The 18,544-nt window shown below is 38.8% G+C and overlaps 1 protein-coding gene and 1 long non-coding RNA gene across 3 annotated transcripts in view; one reads left to right on the forward strand and one right to left on the reverse strand.

Annotated features, from left to right (window-relative positions):
* The window catches only part of LOC126998455 (F-actin-capping protein subunit alpha-like), a 52,940-nt gene extending 36,943 nt beyond the window's left edge, over positions 1–15,997 (forward strand). The window contains exons 1-8 of one of the 2 annotated variants that reach the window (XM_050860158.1): positions 6,452–6,550; positions 6,931–6,999; positions 7,090–7,195; positions 9,575–9,638; positions 9,744–9,967; positions 11,333–11,511; positions 11,802–11,952; positions 14,254–15,997. In XM_050860158.1, coding sequence (XP_050716115.1) covers positions 7,154–7,195; positions 9,575–9,638; positions 9,744–9,967; positions 11,333–11,511; positions 11,802–11,952; positions 14,254–14,457 — 864 coding nt within the window. In that variant the 5' untranslated portion in view covers positions 6,452–6,550; positions 6,931–6,999; positions 7,090–7,153 and the 3' untranslated portion in view covers positions 14,458–15,997. Of the gene's footprint in view, positions 1–6,451; positions 6,551–6,930; positions 7,000–7,089; positions 7,196–9,574; positions 9,639–9,743; positions 9,968–11,332; positions 11,512–11,801; positions 11,953–14,253 lie in introns of those variants that run through there. The other variant, XM_050860159.1, reaches the window with a different exon arrangement.
* On the reverse strand, positions 4,642–6,303 carry LOC126998457 (uncharacterized). The gene is made up of 3 exons (XR_007752882.1): positions 6,135–6,303; positions 5,296–5,568; positions 4,642–4,984 (listed from the first exon to the last, which is right to left on the reverse strand). It is a non-coding gene; the product is annotated as an uncharacterized LOC126998457 (long non-coding RNA).
* Positions 15,998–18,544: the final 2,547 nt, after the last annotated feature.

Here is an 18,544-nt window from a genome sequence, read left to right on the forward strand (position 1 = left end):
AGCTGTAATCAAACATGAAAACCCCATAGTTAGCCCCGCCCCGAGCCGCTGAGCCGTGGGTGACGCGCGAATCGTAGCTTACAAACTTGCCACGTAATCTTTGTCCAATCATTCTCAGTGCATTTACCGACAAAAAGTATTGGTAGACGTATTAGAGCATTGAAAATCTTGTTTCCAACTAATCTAACCTTACTAACTTAAAACGTAAACCACTTTGAAAATCTTGATCCCAACTAATCTAACCTTACTAACTTAAAACGTAAACCACTTTGAAAATCTTGATCCCAACTAATCTAGCCTTTCTAACTTAACCTGGTAGCTGCGGGGATCATGTTTCTTAATTAAATGCCCCTCTAAGCGAATTAATGAGAAAAAATCATCACTCACACACACCATTCCATAATTAATATCAACACATTTGTGATCAGTTTATGCATCATCTATTTTGGGGAGTCTTTATCATGACAAAAAATTGGCCCGTCGCTGCTACACGGTAAAGCCACAAATTTGGCCCGTCGCTGCTACCCGCACTTTGAAAATCTTTATCCCAACTAACCTAACCTTACTAACTTAAAACGTAAACCACTTTGAAAATCTTGATCCCAACTAACCTAACCTTACTAACTTAAAACGTAAACCACTTTGAAAATCTTGATCCCAACTAACCTAACCTTACTAACCTAACGTAAACCAGGCCTTCAGCTGAACACTGCTACACTTCGGGAATATGCTGCCCCGCCCCGCCCCGCTCTGGCCCGCCCCGCCCCACCTCGCCCCTTTTATTTACCCTCGAGCCACTGAGCAGCAGAGGTTAGTTTTAAGTTCCATCCCTTTATCTGCCCTTTCCCCGAAGTGAGCTGTGACGCGTGTTCGTGTTGGCTCTGACGAAATCATTCTGGTCTATTAATAACAAAAGAGCGATGGAAGTCCCAGGTTTAATAATGGTTCTTCATCATTGCTAGTCATGTAAAAAAAGGAAAAAAAGAAATATGTAAGTGTGATATGAGATTTTTTTGTCGCTGTTCGCAAATTAAAGGTTCTTCATCATTGTCATTCATGTAAAAACGTAAGATTTAAGTGTTACTCGAGTTTGTTTTATTCATTTTTTTTCCCTTCGCAAATTAATTCATATAAAAAAAATGCATGAGTGTGATACGAGCTTGTTTTATCTGTTTCTCTTTTGTTTTGTTTTGTTTTCGCTGTCCGCAAATTAAGGTTCTTCATCATGGCTATTCATATATAAAAATAAAAAAAACGTAATAGATGAATGTGATGCGAACGTTTTTTTTCACTGTCCGCAAATAAAAGTTCTTCATCATTGCTATTCATGTAAAAATCGTAATATATATGTGTGATACGAGTTTATTATTAGCGATTTTTTATTTTACTTCATTTTTTATTTACTTATCCATTTATCCATTTATTTATTTATTTATCTATTTATTTATTTATTTTCGATGTCTGCAAACCCGCGAGTCGAGGAAGCTGTTCAGTCTGCGGCGCCACACCAGCTGAGCGGAAGTGGCGCCGGTGTGATTAGGACATGGCGTTGCTTTGTTTTTGTTTTGTTTTTTGGTATTATTGTTCTTCTTGGTATTGGTGTTGGTGTATTTCCTCTTCTTACTTTTCATATTACTCTCCTTCTTCATCTTGTTCTCTTTCTTCTTGTTTTCTTATTATTATTCTGGTTCTTGTTCTTATTGTTTGTTTGTTTGTGGTTATTGTTCTGTGATGGTGGTGGTGGTGGTGAGTCAGGGGAGCCTCCTAAAGCTATAATTAGAGCCAAGCCGCATATTCTCAAACGTTTCGTCGCCTAAGTGCATCAAATTAAAAAGGCTGTCGTAGTACTTGCAGGGATTTCCATGGGTGGTATTCATGGCCCTGGTGTTAATTTGACAAGATTTCTACGCCATGGCCGGGAAAACACTCATGGGAATCCGACTAATCCTCTCTATGGCCTTCGAAAATAGTCGTAAGGAGGGCCCGAGCTTTTGAATGTGTGAGCTCTGGCAGCAACCCTCCCGCGCAACCTGAGGGAGCTGCGGCGGCCCTGAAGACGTCTAGGATGCGTCACGGTGAAGGAGGGCTAGGCTAGAGGGGGGAGGAAAGGAACTGGGTGGAGCAACACATGGAAGGGAACTGTACACTCTTATTGTCTTTCCTTCTCCTCAACTGTAGCTTCTCTATACTAACCCCCAAGTTTTAAACGTCTTATTAGTCTTTACTATTAATAATGTTACTGATTTGTCCCTCTTGATCTGTTTTTCAAGGCGTGACCATATAGTTGGTTTTGCTAATTTTTTTCTATCACTTTATACGGCTGAGTATGCAATGCGTCGACCACCACCACCACAAGAGGAAGAAGAAGAAGAACTAGAACAATATGAAAAGAAAAAGAAAAATAACGAGAACAAGAAAAAGAACAAGAAAGAGAAGAAAACCAATAACAAGAACAACAACAACAAGAAGAACGGGAAGAACAAGATCAAGAAGAAGCAAAAGAACAAGAACAAGAAGAACAAGAACAAGATGAAGAAAAAGGAGAATAATTTTGAAAGAGGAAAAAGAGGAAATCCAATACTTCTAACTACATCTCAAAAAACGCAATTAGGAAGTAAAAATAGCTACATAACTGTTAATAAATACTCATACGACGTTTTAAAAGAATCCGACGTAACCCACTTCCTCTATTTGCCATACTTTTGATTAAAATAATATAAAAGAAGGGTCGAGGGGGGTCACGAGTCCGCTATATAGTTTCGTCAGACACAGATTTCAGGCGATGACGAGGCTGCTGGTGTTTACGGATCATGAGTCTCGTGTGACATTTTCTAAGCGGCGGCACGTGTCAGGAGTGCAGGATTTCCGAGACGCCGGGCTGTGGAAATGATGGTCGTCTATCCGTTGTGTTGCTTTGTTTTTGTTTTCATTGGTTTGTTTTTGATGGTTGGTGCATGGTGATGTTGTTGTTGTTGGTGGTGGTGGGGGTGTTGTTGCTGTTGTAGTTGTCGTTGTTGTTGTTGGTGGTGGTGGTGGTGTTAGTGGTGGTGGGGGTGTTGTTGCTGTTGTAGTTGTTGTTGTTGGTGGTGGTGGTGCTGTTGTTGGCGGTGGTGTTGATGGTGGTGGGCGTGGTTAATTGTTAGTGTATTTCCTCTATTTCCTCTTTCAAAATTATTCTCCATTTTCTTCATCTTGTTCTCGTTCTTCTTGTTCTCGTTCTTTTGCTTCTTCTTGGTCTTGTTCTTCCCGTTCTTCTTATTGTTGTTCTTTTTATTGGTTTTCTTTTTCTTGTTCTTTTTATTTTTATCTTCTTCTTGTGGTGGTGGTGGTAATGACAGTGATAAAGAAGAGAGAGAGAGAGAGAGAGAGAGAGAGAGAGAGAGAGAGAGAGAGAGAGAGAGAGAGAGAGAGAGAGAGAGAGAGAGAGAGAGAGAGAGAGAGAGAGAGATCTCGCTGCCTTTATTTTAATAGCACGAACAGTTATAGAAGATTTTGGTGAGCGGACGTGAGGTAATATCAAGTTTTTTAGATAATATTCTTTCCGCTGTAATAGTAATAATAATAGAAGACATGTAATAGGTGTAATAAACGGGTATTTATTTTATATTGCCAATTCCAAAAGCACTTTATTATATTTTTTTCTACAATCACTTAATTACTCTTGATATCTAACTTTTTTTTTTCTTTGGTACAAATATAAGACTCTGTAAATGTTTTGTGAAGCTGTATAGCACCAACAAAACGTAAGCATGATTTAACACATTTGGATATTATTCTCGAGTGCTAACCTCAGAAAAAAGGGAAATAATGTGCGTATAATTCATTAACTACCGAACGTGTGACCTGACCCTCAGCAATATGGGTAAATGGGAACAGTGGTACGAGTAGCTTCACTTGACAGTATATTATAGCATACCAGACCGTCCAATGTGCCCTCCACCCATAAGACTTCCATACATTCTATAGGCTACTTCACAGCCCCTCAAATTTTAATATCTTAGATTGCATTAAATTAACTCAGGACTATATTCTCAGATGCTATTGCTCTTACAACGAATATTTCTAAAGGTTCCGTATTTTTCACTCTCATGGTGCAGCAGAAGCCTTGTCAAACCATCACTATAGTCTCCTAAAACTACTCATGGAAATACTAACACAACTTCTATCAAAGCTAAAGAAGGATATGATTTATTGTCATTGTTTTCTTTTTGTTCTTATTTTGTTCTCGTTCTGCTTGTTTTTTGTTCTTCTTGCTCTTTTTGTTCGTTCTATTGCCTGTTATTTTCCCTATTGCTCTTGATCTTGTTCCTCTTCTTCTTGTGGTGGTGGTGGCAGTGACAGTGATGAGAAAGAGGAGAGAAAATGATGAGGACGCCGAAAAAAGTATGGACTGTGCCATTCTCGAAGCATCCCGCTACTCCCGTCTTGAAGGAGTTGAAGGTGGCGGTGGTGGTGCGCCCTCTATCTTCTGCAGGAAGGCGTCTATATAGGACCCCCCCCCCCCCCTCTCTCTCTCTCTCTCTCCCTCTGCTTTATATTAACTGTTAGAGAGAGAGAGAGCGAGAGAGAGAGAGAGAGAGAGAGAGAGAGAGAGATAATAATAATAATAAGAAGAAGAAGAAGAAGAAAAAGAAGAAAAAGAAGAAAAAGAAGAAAAAGAAGAAAAAGAAAAAGAAGAAGAAGAACGAGAATGAAGAACAATACAAAAAAACAAGAACAAGAACAAGAAAGATGAAAGCGATGCGAGAGCAGAAAGGATCACAGTGAAAGTCTATTGTGATATTTATTTACTTTTCCCTTTGTTTTCCTTATTAGCAGTCCTTCAGGGAAACATCAAAGGATTAACGGAACCCTGCTTCCAGAGATCCTTCCTCCTCCTCCTCCTCATCCTCATCCGGCTCCTCCTCCCCCTCTTCTGCACCTGTCTGTATCTCCTACGGTTTGGACAGTTTTTTTTCTTTCTTTTTCTTTTTTACGACTCCATCTGGAAATTTGGGAAACGGACTCTTTTAGTAATTGTAATGATCATGTGACAATAATAATGGTAGTAATAGTAGTACTAGTAGTAGCAATAATAATACTAATAATACTAATAATAATAATAATAATAATAATAATAATAATAATACTTTCGTTTCACTCTGAGTTATAATGAAATCAGAAATACAGGAAAAAACAGGAGCGCTTCTTTCTTACTTTCTCATTTTTTTCGTATATTTATCTATTTATTATTTTTTTACTATATATATTTTTGTTTATCCACCACCACCACCAACAACAACAACAATTCTTTACCATTTTATTAGTTTATTTTTGTTTTAGCTTCTCCTCTTCTCTTGTCCCTTATCGTCCTCTCTCTTCCCTTTTCCTGTCTTATCTTATCATCCTTTGTTTCTCCTCCTCCTCCTCCTCTTCTTCATCATGCTCATCCTCATCATTCTTCTTAATCATCATCATCATCATCATCATCTTCTTCTTCTTCTGGTTCTTCTTCTTCTTCTTCTTCTTCTTCTTCTTCCTCCTCCTCCTGCTCCTCCTCCTCCCTCTCCGTCAGCAACTCAAGTGCCTCTGAAGTGGTTTATTTAGCTATAGTGAAGAGTTAAGTGGTTTCAGGGCCTCTTAAAGATACATTCGAGTCTGCCAATCTAAGACCAAGGGCAATTAACCTGTAATATATCAGATGCACCAAGCTATAATTATAATCTACACACTCGAACCTTTGCATATAGTTACCGAAGTCCATGCGAAAGGGGATCTACCACAAACAAAAAAGTATATATGGGATTGTCCTGACTATATATATATATATATATATATATATATGTATATATATATATATATATATATATATATATATATATATATATATATATATATATATATATAGTTTTATATATATATATATATATATATATATATATATATATATATATATATATATATATATATATATATACGTTGAATTCACTATAGTGTTCATAATTTTTTTTTCCCTCCTGCGTCGAACTACCGCACATTGTAATCGAGAGAGAGAGAGAGAGAGAGAGAGAGAGAGAGAGAGAGAGAGAGAGAGAGAGAGAGAGAGAGAGAGAATCATCAAGGAAAAAATACGAATTATTAAGCTTAAGACCTACCTTATACACCTTGACGCAGTCCGTGTAGGTATAGGCCTATACGTACCTAGTCTAGGCATATTGATGACGCAGGGAATGTCGTCTGTAACCCATCCCATCTGTGTGTGTGTGTGTGTGTGTATGTGTGACATATATACTGTTCTGATTTTATTATTTAGAGGCTATATATAGTACATTAAGCTTCAAAACATATCGTGGTTGGATGTCTATGCAGTAAAGACCTTAAAAGTGTGTGTGTCGTGTCTGTATCGCGGCGCAGAGGCTTGCCGGCCGTAAGTAAGGTGTAAAATAAGCCATATGGCGCCGTGAGTCATCGCTGATAACACAGTACTGGGAGGGAGAGAGCGCAGCCAGGCAGCGACTTCGAACTTCTCCCCCGTAGATATTCCTCTCATACTGCCGTGAAATACTGAACCGTGAGTGTGTGTGTCTTATCAATACCTACACGTCAGCCTATTTATCCAGGGGCGGGAGAAAGACAGAGAGAGGCAGAGAGCAACCCCCTGATAAGTAGCGGAAGTCCCCGAGAAGTAGGTCCAAGATAGCGTTCCCTCGTAAATATCTCCTTCATGCTGTCGTAAAATACTTTGCTGTGAGGGCATGTTCACTACGAATAACCGCCACCACTTTCATTTCTAGATAAAGGGAGAAAAAAAAGAAGGGGGAGGGAGAGAGAAAAGTGCTTATTAGTAGCGAAAGTTCCAAATGGTAAGTCCTTGATATTGTGATGAATTACTTTACTGTGCGTACTTATAAACCACCATTATTCATTAACTACATCAATTTTCATTCCCAGGTGAGGGAGGAAAAGGGAGAGAGAGGGGAAGAGAAAGAAAAGTTCCATTAGTAGCGGAAGTTTCGAATGGTAAGTCCTTGATACTGTGATGAAATACTTTACTGTACGCGTATATATAAATCACCACTATTCACTAATCACCGTAACTCTCATTCCCAGGTGAGGGGGAGAGAGGGAGAGGCGGCCCTAGTTAGCGGCGGAAGTCCCGAGTAGTAAGTCCAACATGGCGTCCGACTTTGGGGACCAACTCCCAGATGAGGAAAAGGTGAGCTGTTTCCTGAGTATCCTAGCGGTATTCCCCCAGGTAGTTGACGCCCCTTGGATCATTAACCCATGGGCGTCGAGTGAGGGTGGCCTGGGGGGCGGCGGGGGCCTGGAACACGGGGAAAGGCGAGGTGTGGGCGTATCCTGCCAGGCTCGGCCCCTGCACCGGCACACAACACGGGCTATTTCTCCGTCCCTGGCTCCACCTGGGGACGCGGCGGCGCGGCTGTGGGTGGCGGGGGCTCGGCCGGACGCCCTGCTGTGGGGTTCAGGGTGGGCAGGGCGGCGGTGTGTGGCGGCGGGGCGAGGACGAGGCGGCGAGAGGGTTTGTTTACATGGTGGCCTGTCACCTGCACCCCGCCCCAGCCAGCCCCCGCCCCGCCCCGCCCCCAGGCCCCGGGCACCCCTGTGGTTCGTCTGTGAGAGGTGTATCTTGTCTCAAGGATGACCCAACCTCTTTAAGGCTGTGTCCACCCCGGGCTGGGTGACCACCTGACCCCATTGCCAGTGCCCCCTGCCCTTTGGACTGGGTGTTGTCACCACGGGCAAAATTTGGTTAATATTGATCATGTTAACGCACCCATATCTCTTCCTACCTTACAAAGTATTTCTCTGTTGTCAAAAATTGTCTTCTACTAAGTTTCAAACCTGGAAAACTGTAGGTTAAAGATGAAATCAAATGTGAAAATAACTATTAATTGTGTGCAAACCTTCATGGTCATAGGAGGTGCAATAGCCTAATGTAATGTGTAGAAACAGTGAGGGTGAAGGGGTGCAAGCCCCACCCCCTGTTGGGAGGTTACATATATGTTCACCTGTCTTTTAGTGCCCCTAAGAGTTGTTGAGGGGAGCGAAGTCTCCTTGTTGGGGTACATATATTCACCTGTCTTTTAGTGACCCTAAAGGGGGTCGGGGGCAAAGTCCCATTTAGGTAAGAGCTTACATTTAATTAAGTTATGCCTGGCTAGATATAATGAACTTAGGCTAGGTAAGAGGTTATATTTAAGTATATTTGGCAAGGTTAGATTAGTTTTAGTTTGGTGAAGTTTCATAAATTTGATTACTTACAATAAATAGGAGTGATGTACATTCCACAGCGACGCTTCACATTGCGTCATTGTTGTCGCTGGTGGTTGGTTGTCGAGGCAGTTGCTCAACTCTGGTGGTATCGATAATATCATCATTACAGTGGATAAAACTATTTTTCTGATAGTTTTTGATGTGCTTTACATTAATATGATAGTTTTTTTTCTGGGGATGGGTACCTACTGCTAACACATCTGGGTGGGGGTGTTTACTGAAAACTTGTGATTTCTAGGGGAGAATGTCAGATTCATTCAAAACTATCAGAAGAAAATTGTTTCGTCTTCAACAAGAGAACCATAACAAAACCCATCTACACTCAAAATTTACCTTTCCTAGAGAGTAAAGGTAAGCCCCTATATCATCTCTGGCCATGGACAAAGCAAGGCTGGCCAAGCAATGTGACTACTGTATCAGTGCCCTGGCCATTACTTAAAGGGAATGTGTATAACAGCAATCAGCTCTAAGAGTGATTTGTAGGAAAGGTGAAGGGTTTAGAATATATTTAAGGGATCTGCATGTCTCCTCAGAGAGTAACGTCTTTGTTTTCATGTAAATATTATCTAAGTGTTTGTGCAGTGCCATGTCCACCTACATCTGGAAATTATAACAACAAAATTTTTAATGATATGTAAAAATGTACTGAGGAGTAGGCATTGAATATTCACAGAGTTTGCAAATTAGTGAAGGTCTCTGCCCTCTAACCTCCATGAATGTTGGGGAACAACTGTATTTGCTTCATGCTGTGTTGGCTTTGGAGACCTTGTTTGGTATCAGTAACTTGTAATCATAGCCTTCAGGATGTATATCAGTCCAATGTATTGACCCTTTTCCTGGATGATCTTTCCTGATGAAAGTGCATTTCTTTATCTGTTACATCTTTCTTTGTCAGTGCCTTTTTTTCATTTGCTCCACCATGGATCTGTTTAGCAGATGTGGTCTCAGATGATTCTTATGATTATATGAATTACTATATGCTTGCCAAGCTGCACTGATTTTTACAAGGGTATGGAATGCAACTTCATTTTCTATTAAACATATGCAGTTGATTAGGCATGATTTTAACTTGACCCTTTTGTATTTGTCACAACCCTAACATGATGATAAACCTGCCAGTTCATCATTATTTGGCATTGTGATTTTTCTCTCCGATAGTCTGTTAACTTGTATTTGTTGTGTTTTGCCTACTGAAATGCTTGCTGATTAGAAAAAAAGCAATCGTGTGATGGTATTAAAATAGTTACGTAGTTTTCTTAGCTCAAACCGATATTTTTTTAATGTTTGTTTGTCATTACAGGTGCGGATTGCTTCAAATTTTGTTATGCACTCACCTCCTGGGGAATTCAATGAAGTCTTTAATGGTATGTGGATTATAGCATTTGACTTTAAAACTTGTTAACAAAAACTTTTGATGGATATTTTTATCATGAAATATTAGGTAATATTCACAATGTGCTGCTCTACAGATGTACGGACCCTGGTGAACAATGATGCCTTGCTGCGAGAAGGAGTGGCCCGAGCTATTGCCGAGTACAACAAAGACCAGCTAACCCCGGTGAGGCTGGACGGACAGAGCCACTATGCACTCGTCACAGAACACAATGATCTGGGGGGTGGTCGCTTTGTGGATCCACGTGCAAAGCTCACTTTCAAGTTTGATCATTTAAGAAAGGAAGCAACAGATTTAAAGGTTTGTGTTTTGTTGTGCTATGTGTATTGAGAGAGAGAGAGAGAGAGAGAGAGAGAGAGAGAGAGAGAGAGAGAGAGAGAGAGAGAGAGAGAGAGAGAGAGAGAGAGATTTTATACAAATACTGCATGAATTTAGGTTAAATACATATTGAATAGTAAAGTGAAAGAATTATAGTACTATAAATTAATTGTTTCATCATTCCCATTTTTAAAATAACAGAGGAAGGATTCTTCATTTCCAAAGCCATGGTCATAGTAGCCCCACCACATACATATTAATGTTACTCAGGTGGTGGCTTCTTTCATGTCTGCTTCCAGTGGGTTATACAAAATGGCACTCTAGAATCAACCCCAGCCAGCAGGTGGTGATTATGGGCCGCTTTCACGGTGGTTTTGTTTGTTTTGATTGTTACCAATGGCGCCAATCGATGCTATAGTTTTCCACGTGAAACTGGCCGATGGGATAGTGGCGGCTGCAGAGGAAGCGAGAGATGTTGGGAGTGTGTGGTAAGGTGTGGGGCTAGGCTAGCCCCGCAGCCGCCACTACCCCATCGGCCAGTTGTACGTGGAAATACTACAGCGGTGATCGCCGCCATTGGTAACGATCAAAACAAACAAAATGACTGTGAAAGTGGCCCTAAAAGCAGGGAGACAGGTGGTGGTCTTTATTGCTGCCTACAGAGCCAGTAGGCTGTCCTGAGGTGCTTCCTGGACAACCCCAGCCCATTAGTTGAGCAGGCAAATTTTATTTATAGTGGCTACCGTGATACATTATTCTTGCTTGGCCTGTGCTGTCCCATGGTGCTCTACTGGAACGAAGTCACTGAAGTTAAGGTTGATTGAAGATCTGGGCAGTATGTGGGTAATCTTCCACCACTCAGCGATGGTTTTGAAAAAACAGACTTGAACCTTGGTCCATGGGCTCACCATGCCCACACACTGACCACTCAGCCACCGCCTCCCCTTTTTACTTACATTTGCTCCATGAAATAGCCCTTTTATAAGTCCACTTTCTGTCTAGAAAATTCTCGCAAGCTTAAAGACTAGTCTTTGAGTTGAGTACTAGACAATAACAGATCAAACAAAAACTTCCAAGAACCAACACAACGCAGAGATATAACTATAAAAATTGAAATTGTTTATAGCCAACGTATGTGAATTCAGTCTTCAGTCTATCTATCGATATCTCCGACGCCCTGTTCTCTCAAAGGAACTTCCCTCCAGAGGGTGGTCGGAGCAGAAGTGTCTGCGCCTCTCCCTGTTCTGGCACTCCCTCTCAGCCTTCAAAAAGTAGCCAAATATCCATAGACTTGAATGTTGGATTAGATATGATCTTGAATATTGAAATTTTTTACTTTTCTCACAGCCCTGTGAGAGTGATCCGGCCACAGAGAGTTGGAGAAGTGCAGTGGAGACACAGCTCATTCAGTATGTCAGTGATCATTACCCTCATGGGGTGTGTGCTGTGTATGCACGCACCCAAGGATCAGCTGTCACCCTCACAATGTGCATAGAAGACCACCAGTTCCAGCCCAAAAATTATTGGTATGTGGTCAACTCTCTTGATGATAATTCATACCTTTCTGAGTACTCTTTACATATAGAATGCTTATCATGCTTGTCATTATTATCTTTCTGTTTCAATCACTAGTAAGTAGCTCATCTGAAGAAAAATAGCTTGCATTCACTAAAAAGCAAAGGCATAAGAATGACTTTGATATCACATTTTTTTATTGTGCATAGTATAGGAACCCTCTAATATTCCATTATTTTTAATGGAAATTGGTATCTTGTTTTACTTTTATTCCTAGTAATGTTAAGATTTTACTCTGCAGGAATGGTCGGTGGCGATCAACATGGACTGTGACTCTAGGAGGAGGAAGTGTGGAACTGAAGGGAGTCCTCAAAGTTCAGGTCCACTACTACGAGGATGGCAACGTCCAGTTAGTCACTTCTAAAGATGTTAAAGGCAATCTAACAGTTGCTGTAAGTATCTTGGCCTCTGTGTGATGCACAATTTAAATAACTTTTATTTCCTCTTTCTCTGCCCAGCAAGATACCTACTAAGAGTCTTCCTAACACAGTAAAAGTCCTTTAATCTGAACAGAAGTGGAGATGTGCAGATTGCACTAATGAAAATTTCAGACTATTGAATGACACTCCAGATCACTATAAAGATCTGCATATGTAGTTGTAGCACCATGACTGCATACCCTTACCATGTTTATGTAGTATATATATGTATATATATATATATATATATATATATATATATATATATATATATATATATATATATATATATATATATATATATATATATATATATATTCACACATACCAGTTGGATATCATGAATTAGTATGGGCAGTTTGCTTGCCTATCTTGGGCATATATATTGAATTTCTAAATTATCATGCTTTATCTCATTGGCTCTACTACATTGGCTTTACCACAGTAATCCCAGACTCACACTAACTAACTTGCTATTTCTTTTACAACTTCCAATTTACTGCATATTGTGCTTTATTGTACTCTTATCACCCCTTTTCACCAGGTCATGTTTGAGATGGCAGGTTGGGTTTTATAATTACTGCATAAGGCAAAATCATTGTAAAAAGAACAGAATCAAGCTCATAATAATGTTGCCAAATCAGAACATAAAGATAGTTGTTGATTGAATTATTTTTTTAAGTGGTTTTACATTTTTTGCCCTTTAAAGTTATCAACTAGGTCTTGGTGATGATGTAGAGCTCACTTAGGACTGAGATTTGAAAATTTCTGTAGATTGCCACGAGCTATATTGCCACCCTCCTCCTCCTCCAAGATTTATCCCCCAGTATCACTAGGGGAAACAGGCCCTTGTTCGAAGATGGCCCATTAAGAGGGCAAAAATGCTCCCTTCCTGCACGGGTGAGCATGGCCTTAGCCTAATGGCAGCCCGTAGCAGGATGCCAACAGACCAACTCTATCAGCAATCGAAATCTAGCCAACCGAGTCGGTCTGTCAACAAGGACTGGCGTGTCTCTGCGTTTGCCACCCCACAAACCTCCTGTTACTCAGCCATTTGTTATTCAACATTTGCTCTTTTTAGCATTTAAAAATAGCTACTCTTTTTCATTGTTTCCAGATATCCCGATCAACCAATCATACAATCTCAACTATTCAGAATTTTTTTTAATTACATTCTAGATATTAACTTTCAAACTGAGTGTCAAATATCTGTCTGCCCACCACCTCGTGCTGCTGGTAGCTAGTCAAGTGTAAGGCCCAACTTTACGAACTACTCCTTGTGTTGTCATCTATGTCTTCTACAAACTGCTGCTTCAAACAACTTTGAAAACCACAGGAAACAGTGTAGCATTCAAAACAAGTGTGATAATTATGATGAAATGTGAATGTAAACCTGTGTGGCTGCTGGTGGCTGAGTAACCCAAAGTAATGAAATGTGCAAACACAAAAAGATTGAGGAGGGCAGAAGCCTCCACAGGAGGGTAGATATATATTCACATGTCTTTTAGTGATTCTAAGGATGGGCAAGGGGGGCAAACTCCACTTGTAGTAAAGAACATAAATTCTTCTTTTGAATTTTAGCTGAGGTGAGTGTCAAGGCAGTTTGGGCTATCACAGTAATCACAGTATGCTTGGGCCTACATCACTTCCCATGGCTGCAGATTTGCACATTTCATGACTTTCTTCATATTTATTTTGAATGCCATACCATACTCCTGTCTACATTTACCTAGTATCCTATCTAATAACATGAACATCATCTTTCTTCTTTTCTTTCACCTCATTTGTTCTCACAACAATACAATCAGTTGTCAGGCTTACAGACATTATAAAAATGTGATACCTTTTCAAAGGGGGGGGCTTCGTGGTGCAGTTGTTAGCACACTCAGCTCACAACTGAGAGAGCCCAAGTTCGATTCCCAGGCGGAGTGGAAAAATTTGGGTGGTTTTTCCGATACCCTACGCCCCTGTCCACCCAGCAATGAATGGGTACCAGGTATTAATCGGGGGTTGTGTCCCGTCTCCTGGGATCTGTTCCCTTCTATAATTCCTTCCCCTTCTGTCTCTCTCCGGCATATGACCACAGATGTTGCACCTACTAAACGAAACTTTCCAACCTTTTCAAAGGAGCACTAGCTGAATAAATTATAAATATTTTTCAAAATCTTATCTACATCATCTTCAAGTCATTTGCATTTTCTATTTCAGTGATTGGAATTGAAGTTTAAAGTAGTCTTAAATATTTAGGAGTCTAGAAATGTATTCTACTTTTAGGGTGAGGAAGAAACTGCCCAAGAATTGGTGCACTTCATTGAGGCTGCTGAGAATGAGTACCAGACTGCAATCAGTGAAAACTACCAAACTATGTCGGACACTACCTTCAAGGCCTTGCGTCGTCAGCTTCCTGTTACACGGACCAAGATTGATTGGAATAAGATAGTTTCATATTCTGTGGGTAAGGAGCTTAAAAAGCAATAATAGTAAATGGTGGTACTATGGAACATTTAAAATAATAAATCTGTCTCTATGGGATGCTGTAGGGATAGTTTTAACAGTGCATTTGGCAGTCATTATTCCTATTGATTAGTATTGGTTGTTGAATACTTCAGAGTCAAATTATTGTTTTGTCCCTAAGTATTATTGATATTTGGAGTTTATGAGTACCTCTGTTTTCCATTTTACCCACTTTGTTATGGTTTATTGGACCCAATCTGATTTCTCTAGTAAAAAATGTTTCACTCATTTGGGTAAAGAAAGAGACAAGTTGCTTTAAGGCTTCTCTGGGGTGAATCATGCCAGTTGAGCACTGTTACTGAAGGTAAAACTACATCTTGTTGAACTGTTGTGTAGGCTATCAGAAACACACAGCAAGGGTACCCTTTCATTTGGAAGTGAAACACTGAGCTACACAAAATGTTCAGAAAGCACAGAAATGAGCTTAACAGTTCCTCTTTTGAGGACTAATTCAATTTTTACAAATTTATAGCCTTGAAAAGTTTGCGTGGTCAGTGTTCCACCTTTGATTATGTCTTCCTGTGCATTGTTTTTGATTGTTTACACAAGCATCAAGTGCAACAGGCAACAGGCTCATTTTGTAGACTCACTACAGGCAAGAGTAGAGGAGTCTATTTGGGTTATGAGTTTCTGCTGCCAACATCATGTTTCTGAAAAGAAGCTACACTTTGCAAGATGGTCCATGCTGTCACTACTACCCAGACGCCTGTGATACCTCGCTGAGGGGAGGTCTTAGGGACGATGTCGGTTCCTAGAGATGGCCTGCTTGCTAACTGCTTGATGGTGTTGATTATATAGTACATATTTATCTAATCATTTACACTTAATGTTTAAGAAGTGATTTTGCAAGAAGTTCCTGTTTTGCCATGTGCATTACAGGTCAAAAATATATTATCAGGTAGCCCAATGTGAGGGCATTTCAATTGTCCTTTGCACATTATGGATGGAACAAGGTGAGCTCTGCACAAACAAACCTAGAAAAAATATATTGTTATAAATATTGATCTTTTCTTTGGAATAAGGCAGAACAACAGTGAATGTTCAGGAACTTTATACTACTTCCAGACACATCCATCATCAGTAGTCTTCTTTTTTACTATTGTCTCAAATGGTCCTCATCATATCAAAATTTATTATTATCTAAATTATAATATTTTTGTTTGGTGTAAATGAGTAAGTAAAGTCTGTGATTTTCTGTATATAACTCAGTATTTATGGTAAATATTTGTTTCAAATAAAGTTTCAAATATAGTAATTTCAGAATTCATAGATCACATCAGAAATTATCTTATTTTCTTAAATACTATAACTAGTAGGTTTGAAAGGACTGAGCTGATCTGAATAGAATTCTATAATGCAGCAGCTTTCACTAACTGGAGAATGATCTTGCTTATTTGAATTTTTGTTCAATCACTTTGTGTAGGAGCAGTTATATTCTCTAAAGTATACAAAATGTTGTTCCTGGTTGGATCCTTTTTCTAGTGATTATAATTTTTGAAGGTTACATGGGTTTAAACTTTCCTTGGCATATGATTATTTTGAAGGTTTATATTTTTGTGAAATTTGTTTTAGAAATCAATCCTTTTGTTGAGCATGACTAGTAATTTATATTAACTGGTATGGAACATAAGGGATTATAGTTAGTAATACATATATATATATATATATATATATATATATATATATATATATATATATATATATATATATATATATATATATATATATATATATATATATATATATATATATATATATATATATATATATATATATATATATATATATATATATATATATATATATATATATATATATATATATATATATATATATATATATATATATATATATATATATATATATATATATATATATATATATATATATATATATATATATATATATTGGATGAGATGCTGAAAATGGGAGGTGAATAATAGGTGAACTACCCATCAAAATGAAAGTACATTTCTTGAACCCTTGTTTTCAGTAAAATTTGTTTTATTTCATGACAAGAAATGTAGTCACTTTATCTCTCAATGAATGAAAATGAAGTGTTTAAAATTAGTAGTCTGAGCAAAGTGTCTGGGCCTAGTTCTGAGATTGGAAAAGGTGAACTCGATGTCTTGCCTACAAGTCAATGGCATAGTGACATTTTGAGCCAATCAGTGCTGTCCATAATAGTGGGCCAGTCAACATCTCACTTTCAGTCTGCTTTAGCCCACCTGTGCTGATTTTATAGTGGATAAGTATGTGGATAACTGACAGCAAGTATGGGCAAAGAGGAAAAAAAATTGGGCCAGTCATATGAGAGCCCTTACACAAAGCTACAAGTGCCTGCATGTTGTGTGCCCATTCTGTCATTGGGGTTGCTTTGAAAAGGTTGGGGGGGAGGCTGCTGAACTGATTTTTTGACAATTAGAAGGTTGATTATAAAAAAAGTAATTTTTTTTTTTTTTGTAATTGTTTTCACATTAATATTACATTACATTAATTACATCAATCACATCATATTAATTTCATTGATGAAAAATTATTTTAAAATCTCTCGAGCCAACTTTCCCCCTCAACAGAAAAGTAAGGAAAGAATTGCATAAGATAAAAACTGTCCCTCACCAACCTTCTCCTTTCACCCCTTGTAGCACTCACCAGGCCATAAAGCAATTGAAAACTCCCATGCAGTGACCCAGACCCCACAGTTCCTTCACATTATAGGTTTGGTCTTTTATTGTTATTATTTTCTCACATCCTTATCCATATAATGGAAATTACCCTTATCTTTGTTATCATTTATATGTGGTCCCAAATAGGCTATTATATGTTTCTCAGAGAAGGAGTATTGGGTTCTTACCTGCTACAGGTTCAAGGGCCAACTTGACAGAGATAAGCACCAAGGCCACGCTCAGCTTTACTGTATGCCCCCAACTTTGCCTTTACTGTTTGTGTGTCTTGCATTCCTACTTCCAAATTTGTTTTTTCACTGGCTTTTTTTATTTCCACTCCAACTTTATGGTTCCATGTGGACTTCTTGCCCCTTTTCCAGCATGTGATATTTCTCTGAATTAAATTCCATTACCTTTCACATATCTTGTCTAAGTCCCTCAGCAACTTCTCATGTTCTCTCTGGTCTTTCACTCTCATCATCTACTTTGCATCATTTATAAAGAGGCTGACATAGCTACTTAGTCTTATCATATAATTATGTAAATTAAGAATATTATTTGGGCTAATACTGATCCTTGTGGAACTTTGCTTGTTACTCCCATTCACTCAGGCTGTTCATCCCTTACCAGTTCCTCATTTGCCCCTCTTGCAGATCATTTTTCATTAATTTCAAGAGTAATCTCTTCACCTCCAATATTCTCTGATTTCCCAAACCACCTTGGGTAGGACCTGATTGAATGCTTTTATCATATCCGAGTGCAGTTGGGTATGCTATAATGAATGGATGTTGCGTCAATTTAAGTTATTACAAACTTTTTTATTGATTAAATCAAGTTGCAACAACCAGTAAACATGCTTCAACATAAGGAGAGGAATTCGACTACGGGATGCCTTGAGTCCTTGATGCTTCAGCTTCATGTTTTTGAAGGTTTGTGAGGTTCAATGGTATTTATGTTTAGACAACAATGGTTACTCTCACAATACAAGCATTTGTATTTCTGTGAGGGTAATTTTTCTATGTTATGATCAACAAGGAAAGAGAACATGGAGGGATTAACAGAAGTCAACAAGTTGTCCAAAAGACTCAGTATTTTTAACATCAGAGGAAATTGTATTCTTACACACTTACATTTACAGCAACTAGATAACATAATAAGATTGCATTTATCAGAAGTAATGTTTGAAGTATTAGCAGGCATTGGTATAGATCCCTCAACCATTTTGTGGAACAAGTCATTTGTAAAATGCTGTATCTGTGTTCTTAGCAAATGCTTAATAGTTAACACAGTAATACCAGATCATCATGTTTCTGGAAATTATTACATAGCATCTGCTGTAATTTGGTGGATTTTTTTATGACTATGTCTGTCCTTATTGACATTCA

This window comes from Eriocheir sinensis, chromosome 14 (genome assembly GCF_024679095.1).
Source record: "Eriocheir sinensis breed Jianghai 21 chromosome 14, ASM2467909v1, whole genome shotgun sequence".
Taxonomy (NCBI): Eukaryota; Metazoa; Arthropoda; class Malacostraca; order Decapoda; family Varunidae; genus Eriocheir; species Eriocheir sinensis.